Here is a 20657-nt window from a genome sequence, read left to right on the forward strand (position 1 = left end):
CCGCTGCCGGGTTTTCTTGAAGCAAAAGGAAAAACAAACAAGCCTGCGGTTTGAAGTTAAGTTTCTGCCCTTGCTCCGCTCTAAGTCATTAATCATTTCGGTTTGGATTTTTTTTTTGGGAGTAGGAAATGTGACATATGCGGATGCGTAACAAAGTAACTCAAAAAATTGCATTCGAAATCTATTGATGCTGAGTTTTGTTTCTTGCATCAAAAAAAGGAAAACCAACAGCCCTCTTGAGATCGCGCGCGTTTTTACGAGAGTCATGATCCCAAAGGATCACGACTTCCCCTACGATCATAATAACGTTAAAATTGAGCATCTTCGGTTTCCTAAGTTGACCCAAAGTCCCTTGTAAGCTGCTCGTCCGGCCTCGGGGTCGACCTGGTGGATGGCTCGTGTTCACCTCGCACACCACCGACCGACCTGGGGTCCTTCCTCTTCCCTTTTGTGTGGAGTTTAAGAAGCATAACTGTCGTAATAATGCGATATTGTTACCTTTCGATTGTTGCCCGATCGCATCTTGCATCATCATTGCGCAGGGCAGGGAGGGAACGAAAATGGCAGTTTTGATTTCTGGTTGCCAGAGCTGATGCTGCTGTTGTTGTTCAACATCTTCCGAGCGAAGAAAAGCGTATTGATGATGATTGAATGGAGATTTCTCTTCCGTTTGCTCACTCTCGGAGACTTGGGTGCACTATTTATGAATGGAGAGTTTGAGATTTTCTTCCTGCTTCCCGGTATCGACAAAAGAAACAAGCACACCATGGGGGGGGGGGGGGGGGAGAGGTGTGGATGGCAGAGGCGGGGGCGAACCACGAGGCATAAGGATAACACATTTGTTGACGAACCAAACGAATGAGCGCGCGTGCGCACGAGGATAAAATTATCCTCCGGGAGTTCGTCGGGTTATTGTTGGGTATTTAGGTATATGTTTGAGGAAGTGCAAGCTGCAGATGGATTGGAAATTGAAACTCGCGCGCTCGTTGACACACATTCACTCGTCTCGAATTACAATTGTTGAGATGATTGGGCGATGGTCAATTGAAGTTTCGTCGTTGATTTCGGCTTGAGAGGAATGAATATAAGCTTCACGTGTTAAAAAGCAGTAAGTGATAAAGCAATGTCGCTTGAAAAAAACTGCGATAAGCAATATCAGGGATGGTAGGTGTAATAATAAACTGATGCAAAATTTGAAATTTTCGTTCCACAGTGTTCAAACGGTTCCCATTTGGTTCCTGATTAGCCTTCTAAAATTTGAACTCATTTAGTAAGAAACTGACTTGGCACAAACCATTTGAAGTTTATATGCAAATTACTATGGGAAAACCAAATTTTGTGTTTATATTTATCTTATATTTCACCCTATTACTCTGCTCTAAAAACTAATAGCAGTACTTGTAGTTAATTTTCACAGCTACAACTTTGTAGGAGACCTTTTTTCGATAAAATGTAAGGATCAAAAGTTATTAATGATTCAAGTCACTATTGTCTTATGATTATGTTCAATCAACTGTTCAGCAGGCAACATTCATTGGTGTTTCTGGCGCGTAGAATAGAGCTAAAACATCATGGCTACTATGTCACACTGCAGAATACAGTGTTGCCTACGAAACAGTTGCTTGATCATGCCATAAGATTATCAATCTCTTAAACAATTTATAACTATTTAATTTGATGTTTGGCTGAAAAACAATATTCCGCAAAGTTGTACCTGAGTAAAATATTCATGAGAATAACTATAGAATGTTTTACTGGTGCAATATGGAAGAAGAATAGTTTCCCCATAGTAATTCCCATATAAACTTCAAATGGTTTGTGCCCAGTCAGTTTCTTACCAAATCAGTTCAAACCCTGGGAGGCTAATCTAGACCCGATTTGGAACCACTTGAGCACTGTGGAGCGAAAATGTCAAATTTTGCATCAGTCTAGTGTGATAAACGTTGATTACGGAAAAAATCCGGACCATTTGAAAACGCTGCCATTAAAGCATTGTTTGAATAAAATGTTTTCAAAATTTCACTGAATCAAGCTAAGAGTGTGTAAAATCACAGTTGACATTGTTTGTCAGGATAAGTTCATTTGTTTCCATCATGGCTTCACCGGAGCAAGCACGTCGCGATTCGATCCTGCACGCTCGAAACGAAAATCCCAGTCTAGCCCGATCAAATTCCTGGACAGGAATGTTATGCCTCAGTTGACCAGCTCCAGAATAATGTAAAATCAAAAAGAAGTCGAAAGCCTGAAAAGCGAAACTTTCGTTACTTCTGGGACAAACAAATTTACCAAGAGGAGTACCTACGGAAGACTACTCTCTTTTCTGGAGCAGCATGAGGTGGATTTCCTACTCTGGCCCGACTTGGAAAGCTGCCACTACTCAAATTCAACCAAACAGTGGTACAGCGAAAACGTCGTCACAGTGGTTCTCAATGAGATGAATCCGGCCAATACTCCGGAACTAAGGCCATTTGAGGAATACTGTTCATTTGAGAAGCACATAGGGGAAGGAGGGGCATAGTGAACAGGTGAGGCATAGTGAGCATCCCGCACTTTGGCTCTGGATCTCCAGCTGCATGAAAAAAATCAACTGGTGTAGGTTCAATATCATTATGATATTGATCCTACCACCAACCAATTTGTTCCGAACGGCCGGAAGTCCAAGGTGGTGCACGGGATGCACACCTGTTCACTATGCCTCTCTTACCCCTACTGGAGAAAAACCAGCCAAACAAGTGGGAACAGAGCTCGTGCAAGTTCGAGCAATGGCATATGGTAAGAAGGAAGACTGCATACTTAGAAATAACTAAGTTTACACGTGACGGAATCCATCTTTGACATAAAATATGAGACGTAAACAAACATGTCATGTAATATAAAGTGCCCCGAGACTGAAAAGCTCATTGCTCGACGAAAAGTACGTTTGATTGAGCTATATTTCGCGTCTGTTATCACTTAAATCATAGGCGTAGCGAGAAAGCAGGGGATGCAACTACCCCCTCCCTAATTCAGCCGCAAAATATGTTTTTTTTAAGATATCATGTATCTAGAAAAAGTAGGTATGATAATTTCAAAAATCGTAACTCATGAACGAAAAAAAAAATCGCTGATTTTTTTAATATGTTGTGTAGAAAAGCCTAAATTTTCAAAGAAAAATACAAAAACGTGTTACACCCATTGTCTACAAACCATGAAAATCATAAAAAAAAAACAAATACAATCAAAGTTCTTCTATACAAAACTCAAATTTTTAAAAAAAAATTTCTGAAAAGTATCTTTAATAACCTTTCATTAAATATTTCGACCATTCAAATCAGCCCAGTGGTTCAAAAGTTATAATTAAAAAAAAAATCATGTTTGAAAAAAAAAAAGAAAAAAAAACATTTTTTTGACCACCTTTACATGGAAATGGTCACCCTAATAAGTAAATAAAAAAAATACGGGTTTAATATTTTTCCATAAAGAGCAAATCTACCAATTGTTTCAAAATTCTGATAACCACTATAACGTTTTGCTATGGAATGGCTGTATGAATATATATTTTTTTAAATCATCACAATTGTGTAGAAAACAAAATAAAACTGTCGATTTTTGTGACTTTTGTTTTACACTTTATTCCAGGATTGTTTAAAAACAATCAGAAGTGCCAATTTTTTTTTATCTAATTCCTAGACCTTAAATCTAAAATAAAGCGTTTCTAACAAATGTTCAAGTTAATTATAATGATAATTATTGAAAAACTATTATCGAATAAAATGGAAGATCTCTACCCAGACTAAGTTTTCAAACATAGTTTTGTAAGTTGTTAAAGATAAAAAGATGAGATGAGAGGAGGAATCGGGAATGTCTTCGATAAAATAAGAAATCTTTGAGTATTGAACGTTCACCAAATTGTAGAATATTAAAATCCATTTCATGCAAACAAACGCGCAACATCGCAACATCAACATATCATAATTATACGAGTATTGAAACTTTTAATAAATTACGGATTCTAAGAATGTTTTATCATTTTGCTTTGCATAATTGTAGGAGCCACAACATTTTGAAATTTTTTCTAAATGCTAATCGTTTAGAAGTGATTATATGGATAACTAGCTGACCCGTCGAACTTGGCCCCGCCAAAAATTTGATTTTTGTTTTAAACAATTTCAAGCATTCACGATTCCACCCTAAAATAATCTCTTTGAACGGAATATTCACGATTGATTTATATGATACTACTCTTACTTCAATTATTAATTGAATGGAATACTTTTCGAATTGGATTGAATTCAATAACATTTATTTACACGGAATGTTAAGCGGCTTATGGAATCATTTATCAGGTCAATTAAATGCATTATGGTAGACTACATTCTTCAATTTGTTATCCGGCGCATAAATAAACCAAGATGAAGGCTTTCCAACACGTGAACATGCCACATATAAATGGCACGGCGAACCACCAATCGTCATGCATTGCGACTGCGTGAACCAATGTTCAATGTTCTGACTGGTGGCATAATGTCCCTGTAACACTTAAAATTCAAGGTTGAAGAATTTGAACTCGCAAATGCATGAAATTTCCACTGAAATCACCTCTAAAATCACAAAACATGGACTGCCGACTCAATTTGAAGATGCCTCACTAAACAAAATATCAATATGAATTGACGAAGTAAAAAGCATACCTGTCAAATGGCGCAATGTAAACACCATACATTGGTAAGGAAAAAGTACCAAAAATTAAGTTAAAATAAACTCAACGTTGGGGACTGTTAAGTAAGGTTCTCATTTTGGTAGATAGATTGTTTGTTCTTGGTTTAAAAGCAAAGTCAGAATAATGATAGAAAACTCAATTGTGTGAAAGTAACGATATATGCCTATGAATGACACTCTAAAGTGCCATTTATAAGAAATGTCTTTTAAAATGTTCATTTAGGCCATTTTTGTTTGTTTTTTTTTTCAATGTAAAAATGTTCCTTGGGCATGCCTGCAGAGACGAACACAACAAAAAAATATTGCAAATCAACCAGCTTGCATCGGTCGGTATAACTTAGAAGATTGATTGGATCATTCCAGAGAAGCTGACGCAAGGCAAACCTTACACAAATTTCCTGAATCCTTTCAACCGCAAGGATATGCGAGACCAAGCCGGGGAAGCATATTCTAAAAAACTGCGAACCAGCGAGCAGAATAGTGTCTTGAGACAATAAATATCGGTGAAACCAGAAGCATGATGACGAAAAAAACCAAGCACAGTATATGCTTTAGCAGGTACGCTGTTTTGATGTAGATCACAAATAGAATTTGCACGTTCTAGAGAATCCGGCCCCATGTAATATTGATGGTGAATAACGTTGTTGCAGCGAGTGAAGGATATTACTTTGCACTTCTTGCTGTTTACGCGCATGCCGTTGACACCGCACCAGACTATCACACTATGTAGGGTTAACTACCTCATTTCCGGCCTATTGAGCACAACCCGCAGTTAGTCTTTCTTAATCTATCGTAGTTTAGCACCAAACGGAATGTTATTGTTACTGATGGCTTCCAAATTTATTTACCTTTCCGTACATACCGTAAGATTTGATAAAGATAAACAAATCGTTGAGATATTGTTAGAAGTATAACACTGCTTCTTGACGCCAAACTCGGCTTACGGATTCTAAACTCGGCCTAACGCATTGAAACGCCATTGAAACGCCAATGAGTTCACTTCGGCCTATCAGATGAAGATGAAAATTGATTCGGTCGGAGCGCTTCTTTTGTTTTTGGGAATTTTGGGTGCAAACGTTCATATCACGCGTTCTCATTGACTTCGTTCGGTAGCTTATTAACTAAAGTATCGTACCAAACGCATAATCTACCTGTGAACGCCGGAAACATGGATTTATTTGATGTTTTCTGCTTGATAGGCCCAAAATGGGCGCTTAGGCCGAAGTATTTCTCTACCCTATATCTTTTTGCACCACGACACAGTCAGTGGGAGAAAAAAAAGAAAGTTTGGATGATGAGAGCATGTCACACTGGTAATTAACATAAATGATAAACTTTGACTATATGTTTTAGTATTACTTCTACGTGAAGTCAACGATTTACATACATAGTTGAAGATGCTAATTTCAAAAAACAGACTGTAGTGGTAATTTTTTATACGATAGATGGAGTAGATGAAAGCATAGAGTTGATAGTTCCGTTAGAGTACGGCAGTGTGAAGATTGAATATAGATATTAGAATAGCGAGCTAGGACAACTTTTAAGGAAGGTACAAATCGGTTTTTTCATCTCTCTTTACCAAACTCCCCCTTTGGAGAGGGATGGGAGCATACCATCAATTACTGTCAATGGTCGAAAGGTACAGTAGCAGCACCTACCCCATTTTTAACGCATTTTTAACCCCCAACAAGAAATTTTTCGCGTTCAACCTTTCGCTGCCCAAATATTGGATTTTGTAAAGTAGGACGTTTATTACACGGCCCAATGATAAAAATCCGACAATAGGTACCTGTAATACGTACTCGGTATTTTGGAGTGGTAGTGCATCATAGGGACATAAATTTACATTACGTTTTCAACTGTGTAGAGCTCGAAGATTAATGAATTTTTAAGACATGTAGCAAAAAAAAAAGAAAAGTTTTCCAAAATTTTACTATCCCTACCTAGGGTTATTTTTCAAATTAATGAGTTCAATTTTTAAACCGCTTTGCGGCTCCACTTAATCATGTTCGATTGAGCTCAAATTTTTCATAGGGTATTTTTCGATACAATGAGCATTCTGTATATGGGCCGTTTAAAAAGTTCGATGATTTTTTCTCATATATTTCAGTAAAATTCAAATTTTTCCTGTGTACTATTTGTGGGTAGATAAAAATAGCATACATTTGTATCACAAAAATAGACATGTGCGCAAGTCATCGGCGGCGGCAGCGTAGCTGCATTAAGCCGTTGCGTTTTATCGGTGGCGGCGGCGTTCGACGGCTGTCAAAATGTAATATTTTAAACATGAACTTATTTCAATTTATTGTATTACTGCATAAGTTAGCATGAGCCACAGTTCCCAAGAGCAGCCATACTAAACTTATAACGAACCTTTTAGCTTTAGCTGCATTGTATTTTAGTCTTAATCAATTAGTCAATAGAAAAGGAGCTAAAGCTCCTAAATTATATTTTTTTTGGAATTCTCTCCAGAGAAATTCTTAATTCATATGTGACTTGTTAAAGATATCGCAATTCAACAGTTGTTACCATGTTTCAGAACTGTATCCTAAGATGATTTGTGTAGTAATTATAATTATCCTGAAATAAATAGCCTTTTCCGTTAGGGCACGTTATCATCAAGCCAAAAGCCAAAGGTGGGCAAAGCGTAGTGTGAAGGGGAGGTGGTCCACCCGCGAGAAAAACTTGAAGCTCTAGAAAGCTCTATGTGCGGCCTATTAAAAAATAAATCTAAGGTTTCTCCCTAGAAAACTCCACCATGCACTTCTTATCCCTAATAATTCTCCCAGGCATTTGCTTAAGTTTATTTCTTTAAAACATTTCTCAGAATATTCACCGTACACCCTTAAAATAATCCAAGAATTGTATTGAGAATTGCATTGGAATTCAGTTCAGCATAACCTTTGATACTTTCTGAAAATTCCATTAGAATTCTTCTTAAAATTCCCATGCTATTTTCCAGAGTATTCTTTCAAACTGTACGCAGAGTTCGATTCCTTGGAAAACTTATCGTAATGATTCACATCATTTGAGCAGTTCAAAATGAGTTTTCTTAATTCACTTGGAACTCTTTTCTATTTTTTTCATCAAATTCTCAGCAGAATTATTTTCCTTTAGTTTCTCCTTGAAATGATTTTTAAAGCATGCCGATCGCATCGGTCATATTTGGTATTAGCTCCGTATCTGGCGTGTGTTAATTTGATTGTGATCGGAGTTTTTTTTTCTGGTTGTGTTATTGTGGACCGGTGAGCGCACTATATTGGTTTTGTGTGCAGTGTCCAGTTTCTTTTTAGTAGTCATCGTAGGCAGTACTATTCGTATATTAAAAATTAACCATCAACCACTGAAACTATATGAATTATCGCGTTTTTCTGTTGTTCATTACATACCAAGCGAAAACTTAATCATATTTTGTCGTGGAGTGTTATGGTTTTCAAATGCTCGATGATCCTGGAGGGATCGTCTTTGCTAAGTGAGCAGAATATCTTGGGTTTAATCTCAAGCTCTCCCACAACAGAATCCACCGCTGTTGGGTTCCGAGAGTATAAAGTTCAGTTAATAATCAAAAGTTGAATAGTTTAAACCATGAATTTTGGAAAGGGTGTATGCGTGATCCAGTTTGGAAGACATTGTAGGTTGCTTTCGGAGGCGTTGGTTCATTTGAAAAGCTTTCTCTTAAGTCGGTCGTATATTGTGGTAATGTAAGAGCTATGTAGTGGCTATAGAGCAACCGTTTTTGCTTATTGAGTAAAAGATCATGGGTTAAACCCCAAGCCTCGTTACATTACTGAGTTGATCTATCCAGGCATCTATTGTAGACAATCGTTAATAATAGAAATCAGTGGAACGATTTGGAAAAGTAAAACATATATTTAGACAAATGTGACGTAAGCCTGATCCAGTTCGGAAGCCATAGTTAACTGTTTTCGAGGATTTCATTTCATTGTTATAGCATCTTGTAACCGATATTGAATGATTGTCGGTCGTAGCTTGTTGTGATGTAAGAGGCACGATGGCTTTAGAGCGGCAGTTTTGCTTACTGAGCAGAAGATCGTAGGTAAGAAACCCAAGCACCTTACACTTTAAATCGTAATAAATTTCAGTTAAAAGGACGGGTACGTAAAAGAAGTAATATTTGAGTTTTAGGAAAGACGTGTTGATCGGAAATCCATACAAAATTCTTCTCGAGAGCAATTGTTGTCATCGTCGGTAAGGTCGTCGCCGGGATCTAAAAATAATAACAACAAATTGAACGGAAACTTGAGCGTAATTATTTTGTGTTATAAGGAGCACGGTGGCCTAATTGTGATCGATTTTGCTTACTGAGCAGAAGATCGTGGTTTCAAACCCAAGCTCCATCGCGCTATTAAATCGTTAGGACATCAATTCAGCATATATTTTACCAAGACGAATCCTTCTGCAATCCCAACCCTTTTATCGAACATCCCAATGATGTCTCGTGGAAGTGCAAAGGATTTTTATAATTTTATTAAAGCAAGTATTACGCCAACATATTCCTATCCAGTCCTTTCTTGACCAGCATTCGGGCGTGGCCGGCGCTGGTATTGCCTAATTTTAGATAACCAGTTCCGGTGTTCGGAAAAATTCAAAAACTCAAAACTCATGCATGAGTTTATGCGCCTATGAGTTTTGCCTGCCAAAATTCAACGTCGCAAAAATCACCGCTGAGTTTTCAGGTTCACAATTTCATTTCTTTATACGTCGGTGATTTTATTTTTTGTTACCCTTGGTTGTGCATGAGTGGTTGGAAAACTAATATAACATGCAAAAGCATGCTATCAATTGAGGTTTGAGTGGTTTTTATGAGTTTAAAGCTGGAATGATTTTTCGGCGTTGTGAGTGTGAGTGCGTGAATATGCATGAAAATTTCAAGCATGAATTTTGCTTGCCACATTCGCACGCGAGTTTATTCTCGCAGGGAGACTCAATGAATGAGATTTGAGAGTGATTTTCCGAACACTGATTGAGAATGAATGCTAGTCCCAAGCAACGTCTATTGGTTCTCTGTGTAATTACAGCTGATCTGGCAAAAACGGAGTTGCATCTACGGGCGATCAATCATGCTCATGCTCGATCCGATATGTTTCACGAAACTCGGCATTTGCTTATGGGGTTTTCCCATAGAAGTGAACAGCAGCAGAGTCGTCGTCAACGCGAATGGTTTCACCAATACCAAAACAAAGTTATCAAAAAAAGTTCGTAGGCCATAATTGAAAACATGCATCAAAATCACGTCCTTAATGTTCGATCCATAGATATAAAGCGCTTAAAGCGTTATATCTTTTAAATTAGCAGTAAGAGTGAAACATGTGATATTCATTTACGTTTGAAAGAAGTGGTTTGATTTTCAAGCAAAAATATCAAATATAATTGTTAATTACATAAAAAACTTTTAGAGATAAAGATAAAACTCAGATAGGGGAATTTACGTATTCTCGTCAATCTGAGCAGCGTGCGCGCTTCTATTTACATTTTTCTAAGCGTCAGGCACACATATGACGTCTTTGTTTGTTTACATTTACCTGCTGCTTGATCTTCTGTCCTCTTTTACTTCGACAACCTTTCCATTTTAACTGCGTGTTAACCAGTTGTTCTATTATCGGCAACTTGAAATCAGCCGTATTTTGTAGTGCGTATATCTCGTTTGAAGAAAAACCTGGCCTAACAGGTTTGCTCAGTCGTAAAAATGTAATCAAATTGAAGCTGACGAAGGAATCGTTTAAATACATTCAGTGAAGTGTTTTGGAAAGAAAATACAGCGAAATTAACGTTTTAATTTTCCCAAGTAACAATTTAACAGTCCTTTGGTTTTCACTCTGATTTATTGTGGTTTAATAACGGCAATAAGCAATATTTTTAGTATAAATACAGTATTTCATAGTGCAAAACATGTTTCATTAGTAGTTCAGCTTTATGCTGTTTTAAAAACCCTTTAAAGTCTAACGAGAAAATCAGAATGAGTCTAGTTTTAAAAATGAATTTAATGCAGCACTCTATCTCTTTATAAAACTGTTCAGTAAATCAATCATAAACCTGTTCGGCATTTATTTCATTAATGTCACGACCAAATACTCCATTGAGGTGTTTTATCATAATAATAGCAATTATAAAACCGTTCTGGTTCAAACGGGATCAAAAAGCATATATTGATGCGTTTTGGTGTCAATGAAGTGTATCACAAAACCTTCCACTGTTTACAAACAAAACTAAAAAGATGGATCTGCCTAGGGACAGAGAAAAACATAATCGAGTGGGCCTTTCAAATGCAGAATCACAAGGATAGTCCAGTAATAATTTTAGCAATGCTGTCGACGGAAGAGAAAAGGAATTCAATTACAGAACTACCTGGGAGGCCCCTCAGCTCCGACAAAACCGGTCAACAACAACAGAGCAGCCGATTGAGAAGAAGCTGTCCGTCATCTGGAAATTGGCTGCCTTGCGAACCATAGCAACGATTTCATTCGACGAAAGGGTTAACTGTTCCAAAAATTCCAAGCAAGCACACATAAACATCATCGCACCATCCGGAAGAAGGAAAACTTTTCGAGAACGATTTAGCTTCCACCTGTTACTGATTAACTACTTCCAATAGTTTTTGGAATTGCCCTTATCAAGAATGTTTGATCGCACAACAAAACTGTCGAAAGATAAACAAATTTTGATGTTTAACTTTTTCCAGGCAACTTTCCCACCATGAATACCGTCATAAAACTAAACGGAATACCCTAGAGGCAACTCTAAGAATAGAAGGTCCCGAAGAAACGTGCTCAATATTTTGGCTCAGCTCTGGTACTCTCTTCGGTCCCAAGCTAATCGATACACCCCTCGAAACATAGGAAAATCCACGAACCCATCATTTTATCTGTCAAACTTTCATAGCAAATCAAAACAAACATAGTGTAGTACTAGAATGTCGACTAGAATGGGGTACGTTAATCGATTTGCTTGGGGCCAATAGGCTAGTCAAGTAGTGAGCCAATTTAAAATCATTTTATTCCACCGGTTGGGAATAGGAAGCTGGTTTCAGAGAAAATCAATTCAATCTGCCAATTATCTTCATAAAAGCCGAATTAAAATGTTTTGTGTTCGTTAGTGATTTTATGAAAGCAAAACAGCTTTTTCACAATGCACCGTTTGAAAAATTTATTTAATTTTTTGTGAAATATAGCGCACATCAAATTAACGCTTGATTTCGCGTTAATTAGCAATATTGTATGCAAGCTTGCAAACGATTTTGTTGTTTATGCCAACTTTAGCTCAAAAATAAATGAAGGGAGACTGTACGCGATATTTAAAATATAGATTTTTTTTTGTGTGGAAAATTAATGTTTATGCTGGCAATGGCAATTGTTATTACTCCATTTGTTTTCACAATCTTCGTGTTTTTCCTTTAAAACAACTTTATTCTCATCAATTCATCAATAAGCAGTAATAGAGATTACAAAAATCATCAAATTGTCTCGGCTGGGAGCAATGATTAACATAACAAATAACTATATTTGGTTTCCTAAATTAAAAATAATTAGTCAAATCAACGTTTTCCAAAGGCGGACATATTTTTTGAGATCTTCCGAAGCACATTTCACATTAAATTTTATCTGTCTCCTAAAATTTTATACAATATGAGTTTCGATCATTTTTTAATGACGAAGAAATTGATGAGGATTTTTGGTAGATTAATTTTTGAACAATGAATTTAGCAAGCGTCAAAGGCAAATGGCACAAGTATTGAAGTCAAATGGCTTTTAATGTACTTTTAATAAAGATTTCAAATGGTTTCATAACGAAATCACACATGTCATATGACAGTTATTTCCAAGAGCCTGACACGCCGCCTTCTTTTCGTAGCCAGCATAAAAACGTGATCACATATCAATCCAAGCCAGAGCGTGGGCCCGCGCCTATGTTCGCTACGACTACTTGTTATTAGTAGAGATAGAGGTGCCACCTCCTTGGTGCCACCTGAGGCATAAAAATCTCTGGTCGCGTCTTCCTTCGGGCCCGACCCATGTGTGTTTGAATGGGTGCGATATCCTTCGCAGGTGTGGAAGCTGCCTTCCTGCACATTCGATTGCCGTCAACGGATGGCAATCGATGTCCGTCGGTGATTGTCACTAAATTGCGGAACAGAGACCGACGTTAAATAAAGGAATGAAGATATGATAGTTATTTGAAAATTTTCTTTTTGCTCGAATGTTGTTTTACCGTTTGTGTTGTATAAGAGAGGCGACGGTAGAGCATGCGAGTACGAATACAAACAGACTTTCGCGCACGACAACGAAGCGAGTGTACTAAAAAACGTCAACGGTTTACATCCCTGGGCCTAACCCCTTAAGGGGTCGGGCTTACCCGCAGTTCTCCTACCAACAATGTAATTGTTCATAACATGTGTTTAAAATGCCAAATTACTTTTTTTCAAGTCGAACCTTGCATTCTGATGCCGTTTATTAAAGAACATGAAAATTGATTAAAATTGCCACTTTCGCTCGTAACGGTTCACTTCTAACATGTTCTATCTCTAAAAAAAGAACACAGCATAAAATAATTATAGGACATCGTAATAATGTCAAGGGGAACTTCTGCAGCCTTGTGAGAACATCGTGAAAATCCTAAGCCTGGAAAAAACTAGGAAAACAATTCCACAGCTACTTTGTAACTGCATGTCGTCACTCATGATGTCACGAGTCAGAGCCGAGCAAGTGCGTGAGAACTGCGGTATGTTTGCAAACTGATGATTACTTTCTATGACTGTTAACAAACGAATCAAGCATTTATCACAGAATCTTTCACACAATTCCCATAAGAAGCTCTTTGTTCCAGCGTTCTCTAGGTTGTAAATAAATCAAGCAAAAACGACTCCTATGTGGAAATGTACTTTTAATTGGAAACACTGTGCCATTTGCATAGCTCTCCATCCAACATACGAAACTGACCTTCTTCTCGACAGTGCGACCGCATTCCTTGTGGGGAAACACGGAAAACTTTCCCTCCAGGGACCCGGAAGTTCGTGTTTCACGCCATTCCCGTGTGAGGCTATCAACAGGCAACGGATACGCACCTGTTGCATATTCATAGGAACGTGCCTACGGCGAAGCGCCAAGGTGCGACGGAAATTCTAATTCCACAATCGTGAAAAGCTTTCGAATGGCAGTAGCGATTTCGACGTCGAGAAAAATGGAACGTTCCCGAGTGCAGCTGGCCTCCGATGGGGCGAAAGATTTGTTTCTGGAGTACTGCAGCAACAGTTCGGTGCATGGAGTGCGCTACTTTGGCTGTCGGGAGCGTTCGGTGTGCGAAAAGTTCTGGTGGGTTGTGGTGTTTGTCCTGTCGGTGGGAAGTTGTGCGATGTTGATTCACAAAACCTACCAGAAGTGGGATCAGACTCCGGTGATTGTTAGTTTCAACGAGAAATCCACACCGGTGTGGCAGATTCCGTTTCCGGCGGTGACGATCTGTCCACAGACCAAGGTTAAAAGTGGAATGCTTAACTTTTCCCAGGACTTCAACGACTTTACCAACATGGACCCTGAAGAGCAGGAGAATTTCAACAGGTATGAAGGGACATTCATTTGAAACGTGCTGTTAATGTTCAAACTGAATTTATGATTTCAGGACGGACAACCTGCTGGCTATGATGCAGCTCTGCGAGCGAACCACATTTTACTACATGGTTCTTCTCAGCGAGGTAGACAGCCTTCCGAATAAAATCAGCAATCTAAGCTACGCCAGTCTTGTCCGCAACATGTCGCTACCAATGTACGAAATGATGGAATATTGCGTCATTCGCAGCGAAGTGAAATTTTGTCGTGACATCTTCACTCACACCATGACAGAAGAGGGAATCTGCACCAGTTTCAACCTTCTATCTGCTGAAGAACTACTGCGCACCGAATCCATTCAATCGACAGATCCTTACCTGTCTGGCACACATAAAGCTTCTCATTGGACTCTCGAAAAGGGATACTCCTCGGAAGCGTCTCTCAATTCGTATCCTTATCGAACCCTTGGACCTGGCTACTCAGCTGGCATTTCGCTGTTGCTACTCTCCAACAACGAAGACATGGACTATCTCTGCCGTGGACCGGTCCAAGCATTCAAAGCCCTGCTACATTCACCAGCCGATTATCCACAAGTTTCGCAGAAATTCGTCCACGTTCCCATGGATCAGGAAGTGAACATCGCAGTGAAACCACAGATGGTCACTACAACCTCGGGCCTACGCAGTTACACTTCAGACCGGCGTCAGTGCTTCTTCAACAGCGAGCGATACCTACAGTTCTTCCAAGTCTACACCCAGGACAACTGCGAGCTGGAGTGTCTGACCAACTACACCTTGCAGCGCTGTGGGTGCGTGAAGTTTTCCATGCTCCGATCGAATGAGACCAAGGTTTGCGAAACCAACCGGATGAAATGCCTGGTGGAAGCTGAGAATGAACTGCTGGAGATGGACGTTGTCAAGCACCACGATCAGAGGGAACATTTTCGCGCGGAGTGCAACTGCCTGCCAGCGTGTACCTCGATGCAATACGATGCCGAGATCACGCAAACCGATTTCGATTGGCTTAAGTGGATTCAAGCCCTCAAGGTGCCGTTGGAGAATACGACTGGGTAGGTTTTGATTCGATTGTTGAAGATGAAGGTTGGCAAGAAATGTTCTTGATTTCAGATTGCACGTGGCACGTCTGGGGATCTACTTCAAGGAAGCTCAGTTTATGACATCGAAACGGAGCGAGTTGTACGGATTGACGGATTTTCTGGCCAATTGTGGTGGTCTTTTGGGTCTGTGCATGGGTGTCAGTTTGTTAAGTTTGGTAGAGTTGTGCTATTTTTGCACGGTGAGACCATTTTCGCTGTGGAGAAAGCAGAAGCAGATGTCAATGGATGCGAAGAACCTTAAGTACGACGATGTGCCGGGAATAAGTCTACTTTCGATGACTGTTAAACGAGATTAGCCGGGAGATAGTGATATTAGGGTGGAATTATGGCTTTGGATTGACAATATTGTCTGTGTTGAAAACGGACTGCTCAAAACTTAGCCACTACTGCTAAAGGTATGAGTGAAGATAGAATAATATAAAAAGATTTTTTTTAACATGACCGGAAGATTAAAGATTACAGTAATGTCGGAAAATTATGGCATGATACTTGAACCAAACATTTTATGTGATTTCATTGCTTACAATCTCTCGCTAATATATAATAATAAAAAAACTTTGTAGATGACGACCACAATCTGAAAGACGATATTGATTTCATAATTATTCTAACAAAAGTGAAAATAGTAAGGTTGATTTTCTGGGTGTTTTGATCTATTGTATTATTGACAAGAAATAGACATATGAATAAAAATATCCTCACGTGTTAGCGTCAAATCCTGGCAAATTCTGCCATTATCGTGTCCAAAATACTTAATTAATAATGATTAATTCAACCAAAGTGTTTGTAACTTCATACGTAAAGTTTAAGATTATAGATTTGGGAGAAAATGCAACAGCCCCATTGCAAAAATACCCATTTTGTGGGGTTTATCAAAGTAACAGTATTTACCAGTTTCCCAGTATAGCAAAAAAAAATATTGTGGAAAAGTCACGACAATGGCGCGGTGGCTCCATTACGTATTAAAAATGGATGGTGATTAAAAGAAAGAAAATAATGCAACATACATTCGCACCTCTGTAAAAAAAAAGTGTGTTTGGAGGCATGTGTCTGAGTCTCAGAGTCACAGAGAGTTTTTTGGCGGACATGTTGGCTTGGTGGTTTCGCGTGAAGAAGGATTTTTGTCTGGGGAAAGGGCGGAGGATTTGGTGAAAGGTGCAAGTCTATAAACCAGCCCCGTGTGTTGAGGATGCAAACAGGATTTTTTTTTTCGTGCAAGAGGATACGGATGATTTTTGACTTAGGACTACGTCTTTAATTTCTATACTAAGGTTCACATTAAAAAAAATTAAAATTCAGACATATAACGAAAAATCCCAAACACGGACGCAACAATAGAGCACGAATCGAACAAACGACACATTGCACATGCTCACATGAGCAAGCTCAATGCTCGGTTGATCGCTCACCATTTGAATAATAAAAGGAAGGGAGGAGAATAGCAGCGATAATAAAAACGCTTGCCAAATCGTTTTCTTCGTCAACATTCGCTGCCAGACTGTTGAGCAGTACAGTCGACGTTTTTCTCTCGCTCTCTTCGATTGCGTTGTTCCGTTTATTCTCGCGTTGAATAGAGACGCTCTCGCTGACCCAGCCATGGGTAAAAAACCGAGTGCCACCAATCCCGGGAAACGGTCTAGGCCTGAAGACAACAGTGATAGTGCGACAGCTGCGAAGAAGCTGCTTGACAACAATCGGTTCTCCGTTCTGAAAGACGGTGCAAAGCCGGTGACTGAAACAACAGGACCGCCGAATAAGGACATAATGCCGCCCTTCTACGTCAAGGGCTTCCCTCCCAGACTGCGGGAAAAATAAACTTCTACATCACGCAGGGCGTCCGGTGCACCATCCAGCTGTACACGGAAGGATACAAACTGATGGTTCCGGCATTGAAATATTACAAGGCGGTAGAGTACTTCTCCCACGACATCGAGGCTGTTAAGCCGTTCAAGGGTGTTCTGCGAGGACTATACGACATGGACACAGGCGTCCTCTTGGAAGAGCTGTTGGCTAATGGACTGAAACCGGTCCAAAATCACAACAAGGCCATCAAGTACCGTGACCAGCTATACCTGGTTCACCTTGAGAAGAACTCAACAACTTTGATGGACCTCTAGAGTCTTCGCGTCCTGTGCAACATAGTGGTGAAGTGGAAGCGGTACAAGCCGGTCAGCCGTGGAATCACCCAAAGCTCGAACTGCCTGCTGTTCGGGCATGGAATGACGGATTGCCATACGGTCAGCCGCTGCATCAAGTGTGGCAAACAACAAAAAACCGATGCCTGCGATAGACTCGATGAAGCCGATCCCATTTGCGCCAACTGCGGTGCTTCTCACAAAGCTACAAGCAAGGCCTGCTCGAAGCGCGCCGAGTACATCGAGATCCGGAAGGATGCATTGACTTGAAACCAGCCCGGCCGCAAGAAGGTGCCGGAAATGAATGATCAGAACTACCCACCGGTTCCACGACGACCGATTCCAGTACTGCCACTCAGTCAACGATTGGCTGCTGCTCAAGCTCAAACTGCTGGAGCCCTGCCAATTCATGTCAACAGACGACTGCTGCTCCACAGCCGCAGCTGGCGTCAGAATGGACCGTCCCTACCGCGGCCCGAAATCAACGATGGTTCTTGGTTCACCGCACCAGAACTAATGAACTCAAAATGCACGACATTGCCAACACCATCAAGAACAAATCCGACCAGCTCCAAGCTGTGGCTATCTTCATGCTCGGTTATGGACCGTGAGCTCATCAAAATCGCAAACTGGAACGCTTGCTCGCTCAAGACCAAAATTAAAGATGTTCGTTGACTTCGACATCACCGAAACTCACCTGAAACCGGAAATGAACGTATTTATTCCTGGATTCCAGATCGTGAGGCTGGATCGGACAAGCTCTCGAGGTGGTGGAGTGGCCATTGCTACCAGGAACAACATCTGCTGCCGGCTGCTACCCAGTTTCCAGCTGAAAATGGTTGAAGCATTGGGAGTGGAAGCCTCCACACCCGTCGGCCCGTCACCATCATTGCGACCTACTGTCCAAAAACAAGCAAACGCCAGGAATGGATTCGCGGCAGACCTGCGGAGGGATATTGTCAAGATAACACGACACCGTAGAAAATTCATCATCGCTGGCGACCAGAACGCCAAACATCAAGCTTGGGGCAACCAAAGGCGGAATCAAAACGGCACCATCCTGAATGACGACCTGCAAAAGGCTCACCACACCATCCTGACGCCGGACATTCCCACCCGGCTGAGTCGGTCCTGCGTGCACTCCATCATCAAAATATTCGTCAGCAACATCTCGCAACCTATGACCCACCAGGAGCCAGTGATGTCACCTGGAACGAAAGCGAGCAACGAACGAGCACCCTGCGTTCGGTTGTGATGCACTACCTCTTCGTTCAGCACCTATAAACCGAACCAAAAAATGACAGTTGCACACCCTCCATTCGGTTCTCGTGTTGCGAACGTAACCGAACTATGTGTTGAACGAGTGCAAACGGACCGAGCAAATGGGAGAAACGAACGCTTCGTGTCTACGTAGAAAACGCTTCGTGTAGGTTTTTCCATTGTCAAAACTTATGAACGGTGCGTGCAACTTTTCGAACGGCGTTGATGTAGGCTGCACAAAAAAATTTAAACTTATAGAACTGTTTAAGATCTAAAACAATTTTAGCATGATGTGAATATTACATGTATAAGGATGTTGAAGGAATACGTCTTTGCCTAAACAGAAATTGACAGAGGAAGAAGTCAGCAAGATTTTAAACCAGTTCGAAAGCTTAGGAACGCCAAAAGCGAAACGTAAATTATGCAGCAGGATGTTGAAAACTACATCAAAAAGCAATCTTAAAAGGCATATCAAAGACCTGCACCGGGAAAATATTTCAGAATTTGATGGGTGGTTTGGACCCCGATGATGAAGCGGAGGATTCATGCCTGCGCGAAAAAAAATATGCCGAGAGTTGGTATGCACATTGACTACAACTTCTACATGACCTCCTGCATCAAAATGGTGACAGAAGGTGAACTTCCATTGTTAGTCGAAATACCAGGGATTTACGACATTATGACAAAAATCGAAGGAGTTCTCAAGGCGAATCCCGTTACCCAGAAGAATATTCGCGGAAGAATAGGAGAGGTAGCTAAAAGGTTCCAAGAACCAAATCATCCTAGGTGCGAACACACTGTACATGAAAAAAAAAAAGATCAGTGGTGGTAATGACTCTCGGTTTAATTGATATGAAGGTAGCTCAAACTGCGGAAAACATTCGTGACGAAGTATTCAAACTTTTGTCACGATTCGTCTAGAAATTGAGAAACTGTACTCTGTCACCACAGATAACGGGGCGAATCACGCGAAGGCAGTTTCCCTCATGAAGACGGTACAGGCAATCGTCCTTATTCAAATTTTCGATAGAACCGTATTTGTTTGTTTTGTATGGAAAATACGATTCGAACGAAAACGAGAATAAGGGCGAATATTAGAAATAGAAGAGGACACAATAAATAATCACAGCACTAGAGTCGACTCTGGAGATGAGAATGATTGCGAAAATATCTAACATCTACGTACCCTGTTCGAAAAGTTGCATGCACCGTTCGTAAGTTTTGGCTACACGAAGCGTTTTCTACGTACACACGAAGTGATCGTTTCGCCCATTCGCTCGGTCCGTTTGCACCTGGGGGGGGATGTGCTGTCAAATCAGCCTACTGATCATCTTGTATGAAACTGGTTCCAAACGTAAACAAACCCTGTAGGTTTCTTATGGCTTGTTTACGTTTGGAACCAGTTATGCGAGGTAGGCGAAGATTGTTCGTATTTGACAGCCACCTCCCCCCCTTGGTTTGCACTCGTTCAACGCATAGTTCGGTTACGTTCCCAACACGAGAAACGAACGGAGGGTGTGCACCAGACATCTTTCGGTTCGGTTTATAGATTCTGAACAAAGTATGAACGCGTTCAAGCACATCACTGCCAGGAGCTGAGTTCGGACCACTATCCGGTGGTGGCCGAAGGGGGCTCATCCGTCAACCGATTACAAGCTTCCCGACGCAACTACCATCGTGTCAGCTGGGATCAGTTCCAACACTGTGTCGACTCCACTGTAGACTACGGTGTCCTTCCGGAGACGCCTGAAGACGTTGACCGGTGTCTGCTTTCCATCGAGGAGGTGATATCCCGGGCAAGGAACAACACGTGCCAGTATCCAGACAGGTGAGCAATACTCTGAACCTTGATAGAATTACCAAAGTAACACCATCCGAAGGCAGTAC

The 20657-nt window shown here is 40.5% G+C and overlaps 2 protein-coding genes across 2 annotated transcripts in view; one reads left to right on the forward strand and one right to left on the reverse strand.

Moving 5' to 3' along the window:
• Positions 1-20657, reverse strand: part of dysc (dyschronic) — a 550335-nt gene that overhangs the window by 170473 nt on the left and 359205 nt on the right. The window lies entirely within an intron of this gene.
• LOC135699339 (pickpocket protein 28-like) lies at positions 13894-15835 on the forward strand. Its single transcript, XM_065219585.1, has 3 exons — positions 13894-14270; positions 14332-15327; positions 15386-15835. Exons 1-3 carry the CDS (start codon positions 13894-13896, stop codon positions 15669-15671), a joined length of 1659 nt encoding a protein of 552 aa, XP_065075657.1. The 3' UTR covers positions 15672-15835.

The sequence above is a fragment of the Ochlerotatus camptorhynchus genome, unplaced genomic scaffold (genome assembly GCF_037179485.1).
Source record: "Ochlerotatus camptorhynchus isolate MF236.1 unplaced genomic scaffold, CSIRO-AGI_Acam_v1.1 ptg000107l, whole genome shotgun sequence".
Classification (NCBI taxonomy): domain Eukaryota; kingdom Metazoa; phylum Arthropoda; class Insecta; order Diptera; family Culicidae; genus Ochlerotatus; species Ochlerotatus camptorhynchus.

Excerpts from the sequence above, each read along its gene's own strand:
- LOC135699339 (XM_065219585.1), top strand. The coding sequence starts at position 13,894 with ATGGAACGTTCCCGAGTGCAGCTGGCCTCCGATGGGGCGAAAGATTTG. Across the intron at positions 14,271-14,331 it reads GAGCAGGAGAATTTCAACAG|GACGGACAACCTGCTGGCTA; the intron begins GTATGAAGGGAC and ends TTATGATTTCAG. Across the intron at positions 15,328-15,385 it reads CCGTTGGAGAATACGACTGG|ATTGCACGTGGCACGTCTGG; the intron begins GTAGGTTTTGAT and ends TCTTGATTTCAG.